At 48.7% G+C, this 9,781-nt stretch overlaps 1 protein-coding gene across 1 annotated transcript in view; it reads right to left on the bottom strand.

Moving 5' to 3' along the window:
* LOC125030443 overlaps nt 1-9,781 on the bottom strand; it is a 245,725-nt gene that overhangs the window by 43,235 nt on the left and 192,709 nt on the right. Inside the window, exons 14-29 of the mRNA XM_047620480.1 lie at nt 9,657-9,781; nt 9,328-9,408; nt 8,248-8,316; nt 7,951-8,012; nt 7,619-7,821; nt 6,244-6,306; nt 5,783-6,078; nt 5,098-5,217; nt 4,901-4,971; nt 4,351-4,472; nt 3,078-3,262; nt 2,916-2,989; nt 2,534-2,772; nt 1,810-1,875; nt 1,183-1,279; nt 611-648 (exon numbers count right to left, since the gene is read on the bottom strand). The exon at nt 9,657-9,781 is cut by the window's right edge and continues 3 nt beyond it. Of these exons, the coding sequence (XP_047476436.1) occupies nt 611-648; nt 1,183-1,279; nt 1,810-1,875; nt 2,534-2,772; nt 2,916-2,989; nt 3,078-3,262; nt 4,351-4,472; nt 4,901-4,971; nt 5,098-5,217; nt 5,783-6,078; nt 6,244-6,306; nt 7,619-7,821; nt 7,951-8,012; nt 8,248-8,316; nt 9,328-9,408; nt 9,657-9,781 (1,911 nt within the window). The remainder of the gene's footprint in view (nt 1-610; nt 649-1,182; nt 1,280-1,809; nt 1,876-2,533; nt 2,773-2,915; nt 2,990-3,077; nt 3,263-4,350; nt 4,473-4,900; nt 4,972-5,097; nt 5,218-5,782; nt 6,079-6,243; nt 6,307-7,618; nt 7,822-7,950; nt 8,013-8,247; nt 8,317-9,327; nt 9,409-9,656) is intronic.

Raw genomic sequence — 9,781 nt, 5'->3', positions numbered from 1 at the left:
TATAATTCCGTAAATTCTACCAATTTTTCCTTTTAAAGCTGCCAGCTCTGGCATTAGATAATTCCAACTACCAAACAAGTACTATTTATCACTCAGCAGGCGCATAAGTTGATATCAATATCGAGAATTGCACGTCCGTGAATGCAAAATCAAGAGCTGGTCTTCAAAGAGAAAAAGACGAAGTGAAAATCTCACTCACTCACTCTCTCTCTCCTCACTCACTCACACTCTCTCTCTCCTCACTCACTCACTCTCCCTCCCTTCCTCTTCTACCAGATATTTTTCTTTTTAAAGCTGCGAGCTCTGGCATTAGATAATTCCAACTATCAAACAGGTACTATTTATCACTCACCAGTCGCGTAAGTTGATATCAATATCGAGAATTGCACATCCGTGAATGCAAAATCAGGAGCTAACCAATCACAATGAATAATTACAACAAAAAGCAATAATGCAAATGTTTGCAAAAATAATACGGACTGTAATAGTTTAATGCTGCCAAAAATGTAAATAACAGTGTCAGCAATAATTGCTAACAGTATTCAAGTTGATGATGATGACAATAAATAGTCATAAAAAATATATTCTATCCTACCTATACTGCACATACGAAAGAATATAAACTATAAGGTAAATTATGACTAGAACCTGAAAGGATAAGGACAGCCAAGGGCAAGCAGCGGTAGACATTTCAGTACCGGAAGGTAATGAGAACGTGGGCTGCGGTTAGGAGGCCTTGTTGCATTCTTGTTGATGGAAATGACGAGTCGCGGTGATTCATAGTGACGCGGTCGGTCTAAGCAACAATGTTGGTGTTGGCACAGTTGTCAATTTCAGTGGCTGGTGTTCGGAGCAACACGTGCTGGCGAGGATGCGGATGATTAATCCATGTCCACACGCAGTGCAGAGGCCGGTGGCAGCGGAAGCAGCAGCGACGAGGGTGCCAAGTCATCAGCTCGTCACCATGGACACCGAAGAGCGAGCGCCCAGTCCGCGCCTGGTGACGTCCTCTGCCCTGACCACTTCTCCACTGCCCCCCCCCCCCCCCCACTCGCCATCGCCGCCCGACACCTTTTCCTCGCACCGTGCGGAACTCATGCTGGCTCCACAGCATGAGTGCCAGAGGACAGAAAGATTTCACAGACGCCTAATTGGCACTGTGGAAGACTCCCTAGCTGCGACAACTGTTGGGGACGGGCAGAATAGAGGACAGCGGTTGCTGGTGGCGTGGGTGCAGGGGCCGCGAAACCAGGTGTGCATCAAACATGAGCACCAAACACTGTACAAAGCCGTGTAGTATTAGTATACATGTGCAGATACAGTGGCCATTTCACCTACAAATAACACTGTATGCAAGATTCTTCATCAGCAACGACTCGTATTAACGAAGTGCTGAGAACAACCACTTTGAGTAATTACGAGACCAGGAATGCGGAAATATCACGGGAGCGTACATCACTGCCACAGCGCAAACATATATTTCATCGCAATACTAACGTGGCACTACGCAAGGCTGCATCGGCTCGTCTCGACACGCCAGCTGCAAGTAACGACACACGCCCTGCCGGAGGTCACACCCGCACTCGCACAGTATTATACTGCTCGCCGATGCGACGCGATGCCCTCGCTCTCAATAACGTCATTTGAAAAAAAATAGGACGAATCCCCAACTACTAGCGATTCTATACGTGGAAACTGAACGAGGAAATTACTGGAATACAAATCGATAACTCAGTCTGGCAGCGAAGGAAAAAATGGCCGTGGTAATGACGGAAATCTCTCTAATGATGGCTGTGGCGGCGGCCTCACAGCATAGCGGGAACACAATGAGACGCGAACTAATGCAGCTGCAGGAGCGGTGATGGTAGTGGTGCGCTGTTGAGTCAACCGAGTAATAGGTAATGCAGGTTACAAGCTAATACAGGAGAAACTAGCGAAGCCATGTTCCCTTGTCTATTAGTATTGCGGTCCTTACAGGATGAAACGCTCATTAAGCTACATTCAACTACAGTCACCAGAAGACTACTGAGCTCCCTTCATATGAGTAATAACCAGCTTCAAATCCCTTCCCTAACTGCAAACTATTCCCCATCCTATAGTGTTCCTTTCATCTACGTACTTCAGCGTCAAGTTTCCTCCATTCGCACGAAACACAAGGCTCCCTCTATTTGAGCCGCGCAAGCTTTATTACACCCAGAAGCAGCAGCTTCAGCAGCCCCCTCCTTCCTCATCCCCCTGTAGTCCCTTTCCGCCACATGGTGTAGAGGGCGGCACAAGGCGGCGGCTGCGACGGTGTGGCGGTGGCTCTCCCTCGTTACAGACGCAACGTTTCCGTTATTTAACATTGTGCAACGGTGGGGTCACGTCACGGCGCGCCGGTGAAAGTGTTCGTCACGGGCGCACCGCCTCCACTGCCAAGAACACCGACAAATGCACCATCAAACCTACGTTCTTTCGTAAGCGCTTGGGCCAGGAATATAGTAGAGAAAGACAGAATAAAATCAATGCGAAAATAGAAGGAAAAAAGGCATACACGATCCGGTAACTGTAATCGAAAGGCGGCGGAGCGCTGAGGCAAGGAACGACATCTTGGTGCAGGAGGAAGATACGGAGGAAGAGGGAGGAGGCAGCGGTGGACCGCGGGGTGGAATGTTTCCTTAATGAGACGGCTCCTCTCATTGTCGGCGTGGTAATGAATGGTGCCGAGAAGGACACGCTCAGGGGGAAGGGGGTTCCTCTGGGCTGCTATGGGTGAGGGAGGGAACTTCGGGACTGTGGGAGTGGGGGGGAAACTAAGGAAGCGTAGGTGTAAGAGGCCCCAAGAGAAGTATGGACGTAAATGGTCTTTAGGTGGAGGACCTGCTAGGAGAGCCTAGCTATCTGGACCCTCTAGGGGGTTGGTGGGCGTGACAGACCCTTATAGAGGCGACGGAGGATGATGGGGGCATGGAATGCTGAGGAGTGACCTAAGGATGGCGTTGTCAGAGGACTGCGGGGAGATGTGGAATCTGGAGGGATTATGAATGCTGGAGGAGGAAAGGGGGCGGTGGAGCTGAAGGTGGAAGAGAAGAAGGAACGGAGGCGGTGGAGCCAGAGGTCGAAGATGGAAGATGGGCGGTGGGGCCGGAGGTGGAAGAGAAGTAGTCTCGGCTTTGAGGAGGAACTCAAAGCCGTCGTGGTTTGGAGGTTTAAATGGGTACAGGTGAGCAGATGTGTTGGGGGGGGGGGGGGGGAAGGTGTGCCGGAACTTAGGTAAAGACTGCTACAGGATTTATGTGGAAGAGAGTGGTGAAGATCAAGAACATAATGCTCCAGGTGGTGGAAGGAGGAGGCGTGTTGGAGTAATTTATAGTGGTGTTTATTTCGGGGGAAGCTGCAGGCGATCCGGAGGAGAGGCAGTGTTGGAGGATGCTTGTGAAGGGGGAAAGTAGTGCGAGGGGGAGGTGAGTTGGGGGAGGGTATGTTGGAGGCTGGCGGGAGGCGGGGTTGTGGGGAGTGAGTGTTGGTGAGACTGCCGTGTGGTCGCCATGGTGCTGTGGATCGATTGCCAGAGCGACGCCGCACCCTTAGTTATGCGTTGCCTTTACAATATCCCCTTTGACCACGTCCTGCACCAGCCTACAGTATCCTCGATTATCCTACGACTGTGCACATGGATCCCCGCCTCAGCCTCTTAAATAAAGGTCGCAAGAGCCGCCCACTAATGTTCACCTGGCCACGCTCAAACTTTGTGCATGCTCTTCCTCCACTTCACATGCGTGCGAAACCTTAGAACATTCCCGTAACGCACACAACGCATCTCGCACGTTATGTCATTCCAGCAGAGGCCGACGCGTCATCAAAGTACATTTCGACAATAGATTCCACCATCCATTACAGCTATAATTGCTATACTTCTTTGGCCAAGGAAATAATGTAAAATATTCTGAAGAGTCATATACTGTATCATTATAGATACATCTACGTATGCCATCCTAATGCAAGAAAAGCGTAATCCATTATCCCTAATTATTAAAGGAACATTTCGTGCATTATATGCGTCCCGTCATCTCGCAAGAAGGAATTACAATTTTCCAGTCCTTCCCTTACTGTAGCTTAAAATTCTTAAGCCACCTAAATCTCCTATGAATTTCGGCCTCCTCTCCCTCTCCCAGTATATCCTGAAAAGATCTTAAAATCTCCCAAGGTAGGAGCGGAACCAAGCATCTTCTTTCCTGTGTGCGAGCTACAACAGCAAGCACTGTAGGATATCTTAGAAGCCCGTCTTGAGTCAGTCCGCCATAACAGAGGTGCAGCAACAGCGCCCTCCTGCCCCATGCTCCTGCTCCACGTCACTCTGGTTACACTCACACGACCTGGCAACCGGACCTGCACCATCTCCCGCCATCTCCCTGCCGCCACTTGCGTTACTTCGTAATCGATTCCTGACGTACTGAACATCAATTCCTTTCTCTCGCCATCGATAAAGCGCCCTAGGGATACGTGCAGAAGCGTCTGTTGGACTTCAAGGGGCGAGGGGGGGGGGGGTATTACCCGGCCTTCACAAATAATGAGACAACTTCCGGATGTTCGGCCGCGCACGCTACCTTCCTGTCCCGTCGTCAGCATCGCCGTGCTCGCAGCCCCCACTGCGGCACCTGGCTGCCCCTGGCACAGCCACTCAGCCAAGGCATTGAAAGCCCTCCATATGAACGGATGGAATTACCTCTTCAAATCCTGGCATCAGTAACGCCCTCCCATCGACTGACGAGGCGGGTACACACTTTCCAAAATCGAAAGCAACATATTAAAACAGCTTCCCTTTTCAGGTTTATTTCTTCTGAGGTTATGAAAGACAACGAAAGTGAGTTGTTAGACAGCTCGTTCCCCTTTATTTGTAAAAATCTAAGATAAATTAAACATTGGCAAATGGTCTCGATGTCCCCCTTCATTTCCTCTAACACTCGCAGACCGAAATGACCAGGGAACTGGCTGCATCAAACCATATACCGTCGGCTGTTTCCATATCAACAAGCTCTAGTATTGATGAAACAGTAAGGGCCACGTCCGCCTACCACGCCAGCTGCGAAGAGCGAGCGCGCGCCCGCTGCCGCCTACCACACCCTGGCCTTCAGTATATTCCTATGGACGACTTCGCATCCCAAGCGCGCTGCTTCCAATATACAACTCCCCAAAGGCCGAATATCCGAAGAAGCGAACGGTGCCCTCCAGTCTCTCCTATTTTCCAGGTTAACGAAGAATGACAAATTCATGCGTTCCGTCCGTATTCACCGGCATCCTCGCTCTTTGCGAGAGACATCTGCGTATTGCGTATTGGCAATTAGCCTGTACTGCGATCGTTATGAAGCGTGGTTCCGATGCATGGACTCCAGCCAGGCAATATTGCGGTACCAAAGTACGGTGAAATGGGTCATCGTACCGGCACTGTAGTATAAAGCTGAGAGGCTGTTGTTGATCGTGACAACTCGCTAAGGTTGCTATGGCGAGCTTATCAACCGTTTAGTGGCGCGTCTTAACAAAATTGAGGCACCACCTAAGGCAGAGCCGAGATGCGGCGTAGCGCTGTGTATTGTCGTGTTGGAATGGGCGTGGTGGTAAGGAGAGCTCCGGGATTTTGTCTGGCGTTATGTAAAGTAGAGATGAGTTGCTCTATGCTGGTGCGGCGTGTAGTGATGCCTGTGGCGGCGCGCGATGTGCGGTGGGGAATGGCGTGGTGTTACATATATTGGAGGCCAGAGGTCAATATCTCGTCTCATAAGGAGATACGGTGTGTCGTGCCTACATGACGGTAAAGCTTAACTTTGGCATGATGCAGTGCGGCGTGGCTTTTGTGGAACTATCACGTGATACTGCATGGATGTGGAATAGATGGCTGAACACGATGGTGTTGGTAAGACGGCGACTCGTCTCGGCTGATATGGAGGGAAGAACAGCACAGGGGATTGGCGAGTGACAAGGCATGGGACCGCAGAACAGCAGTGGAGGCAGAATGGTACAACTGGTGACGGCGGCAGACCGGGGGTGGCGGCAGGATACCTCAGCACCACCACACAGGGTCCGGTTCTTGATACGGCCTCGCTGCAGCAGTCCTCAGTGGCACAATCGGTCGATGACTCTTACCCTGATAACTGCATAAAAATATCATAATATCCCAGGTTACAGGTAATACAGAGGTTCCCAACCATCTCCGTCTATCCTGGGCTAAACATCATCTTGTCGGCCCTTATCTTGACAAGCGAGCACAGAAATGAAGAGAGTCCGCGGTGCGAGCACGCGGTTCACCTGGCAGGTCGGGCTGTTCGATACCTGGGTGAGGGTGGGGTCTGCTGGGTGAGCGCACAGGGATACCCGGTGGCCGCCTACGCCCACGTCAGGGGATGATAATGATGCTGAGTTTGCTGATGACATACTCATGCTTATTGTTGATGCTCATTATTGACGGTGTTGATATTTATATGGTCTATGTTGATCATATAAATGTAGAACAGACATTGCATATTCAAAAGTTATCTGAAAATGATAAAACAAAACAAACACTGATATCGCATTCCCTTCATCCCTGTATGTAACATTGATCTTTTAGGGAACAGCATCCACGACTGAATAATTTGTTCGTCGAATCGATGAATAACTCATCATGAAGAAGGAACGAAACATCTCCTAAAAGAATGCGAACAGCGTAAACAGGTAGAAGCCTACGTGAGGTAAAGCGGCTGCACTCGCTCTCCTGGGCGGGGATAGCACCCGCACATTCTCGTGCGACCAATAACGCGGTAAAACTTGAGAAAGTAAGGACATCTTAACCTAGTAATTATTATACAGATAAAGTAATAATAAACAAACTAACGACCAACGCACACTTGTGTTTCCCGAGAGAGATCAAACAAGCGTATCCATGTAGACTGGTGCACTCGCGTCTTCATTCCATGGCTTGTGTGGAGGGAATGTAAAGCATCAAGTCCGTGCTCTCTTTTTTATTTTGGTAAAATTCTAACAATAATTGCATGATTTTTTCCCGAAAAATCTGATAAGTCGACGAAGCTCTTTCTCGAGAGCAAATACCCGCGACTCGGGAACGACCTTCTACGACCACATGATGCGCCTTTATTAACCTCACGCATAATATATGAAACTATGAAGATTTCACGACCAGCGAACCGGTGAGCTTAAAGGATGACTCGAAGAATGTGCGAGCTAAGAGGCCGCAACGGTCCTCTCCGGACACAAAATCACTCGTCTCCATCCGACAGTTTTATGGACGATAATCCTGTCTCAGACCGCGATGCTCCCAACCTTCCATCTTCCTTCCACTCCCTCCCTGCCTCCCCCAAGGGCCCGCACCCACCTACCGATCTGCCCAGGACGCAATGATGTATTTTGCTGACTTTCGCCTTTTGCTTGACATGCTCCATCGCTTAATGTCGCTTAAACTCCTTTACTGTCGACTAACTTTGCTTGCATCGAAGCACTACCCTTTACACTTTCTTCTCTACTAACTTGCCTAAATATGTTGACCGCCATTAAAGTTCTATAAAAAAAACATGGCATAAATCACACAAATCACGCAGTGTACTCGTACCTAGTGAATATCTTGACGAATCCAAAAACTCTCCTTTACCTCCCGCTGATGTGTCCCGAGCTCATGAGGATCTTCTATCTTTTCCCTTCTCAGTGTCGTTTCCACCTTATCATATTTCCGCTCTAAGGACTTGTAACATCTTAGAGACATCTCTAAGTAAGTTCCTTCGGCGGCGCATTCAAGACCTTCGAATGACACTCGGGCCTCGGACTGGGCACGGCAAACACATCTTTCCAGCATCGCTGGCGGGAACGAGGGCGCCGCACTTTCCACACGTGTGTCGTACATCTACTCCCTTCGCTTGCTTCACTAGCTCCACCACGTTTGCCACCCGACGCCCATCCCTTCCCACAACCACCGCTACCACCCACCTGCCGCCACCCACATGTCACCGAGAGATGCCCACGTGGACCAGACTCGGGACACCTGCTCCCTACAGGCCCAACTCAAGAGCTCTGGCCCAAGACTTTACCTGTTCTTTCTCTGTAAAGCCTCGTTTCTTTTCTCGCTACCTGTTTGTCTTTTTAATTTACAGGAAGGTCTTACGAACAACAGCATGTAACGGCGATGTCTAAGTCAATTTGGATTGAGGAAGAAAAAAAGGAAACAAACTAGTGTACGAAGTAAAAGGATCGAGAAATGGAAGTCCGAAACCTCTCCCACCTTGCCAGGGGTTCTGCGCGGCTACTGCTGCGTGATGCAGGGGTTGATACCTTAGGTCCATGCCTGGCATGGACCTAAGGTATAAATCCAACCTCCCCAGACTATCAGGTCGGCTTTGTATGGAAATTCATTTGAAATGAGAAGTCACTTGAATAGCCGAAGTTAAAAAGAACAACAAAAAATACTAGAAAAACTGACCATTTTCACCATTTCCAGAAATCACATACTTTTAGATTCATATTCAACAGTACTCATTACCTAATAGTTGTACATGGCCTTAATGCATGTTGATAAATGAGTCAGGGCACTTACTATACAATTAATATATGGATGTGTATACTGTTTATGTACACGTCAGGTGATATGTCACAAAGCTGTATGATCAATGGTTCACATTGTGACCACAAGATCGTGAAGGTGCTGACAGGATACTGTACCACTCGTTTAAATCGCTGACGAATGCCAGTGTCATCATCTCCTACTTGTACGAAAAAACTCTGTTAGCAATTTTGGTCGATATTCACACCAAGTTTCTCCCGGTCCTCTTATAAACATCACTTATACGTGGCCACCAATTTATAACTGGACGTGAGATTTGTATTGTTCTTTCTCATTCCAAGTATACCTTATCGCCCGACAGGGTTCTTAGACGACTTTCGCCTTGCAAACAAATACAGGAACACTTGAAGGAAGAAATTAATGGAAAATTATTACTACAAACTAGACTCTGAATGAGTTTTAAAAAGAAAAGAATAATAAGCAGACATAACGTGACTGGACACGGGGAAGTCAAATAAGCAGAGTAAGGCAGGACAAGAACAATAGATCGAATTCTGCCGACTAGGGAAAAGGCAGCGACAGCATAAGGGCGAGAAGCAAGGGGGGGCAGGGTAAGGAAACGGGCGATTCTTGGCAGTGAACAACCCACACGTTATCAGCTTAATCACTTTATCTCCACCTTTCCTTGTTTTATCGTAACTATATAGAAAGACATGGGTCAAACGATGGATAAAACAAAGTAAATGATCAGAGGATTTACGAAGTGATAACTAGAGTGGAGCCCTTTCGTGGTACCACGAGACTACAGGTATGTCGACAGGGGCTTGGCGGACCAGAGGTTGTTTAGGGCCGTGGTTGGGGAGGCCTCCGAGCTGAGGCAGTGACGGCTACATGGTTACCGCAGAAAAGAATTTAAGGCTGCTGAGGCTGCGTGTTGTTATGGGCGATTTTTTCTTAGGGAGTGAGGAGGTTATCGGATTAAACCTCAGCTGCGAAGAGAGAATAGACAACGGCGGGGACAGCTAACGTTTTGGAATAGAAAACGTGTTGTAGGATTCCAACTAGCTCTGTTGGTGGCGGCAAAAATGTGTACTGCGAGAAAGAGGGGGGGGGGGGGGTCAAACTTCGAAAGTACTTTCTGTTTTCAGGGGATGAATGTATATCAGATTCCCAAGGCAGTAGCGCAGTGTGACATGACTCAGCGTCCAAATGAGGGAACCACAACTCAAGCTCTGCGGATACTAAAGAATATGCCTCTAA

This window comes from Penaeus chinensis, chromosome 11, assembly GCF_019202785.1.
Source record: "Penaeus chinensis breed Huanghai No. 1 chromosome 11, ASM1920278v2, whole genome shotgun sequence".
NCBI classification, from domain to species: Eukaryota; Metazoa; Arthropoda; class Malacostraca; order Decapoda; family Penaeidae; genus Penaeus; species Penaeus chinensis.
This window is presented reverse-complemented; position numbering and strand designations above follow the sequence as displayed.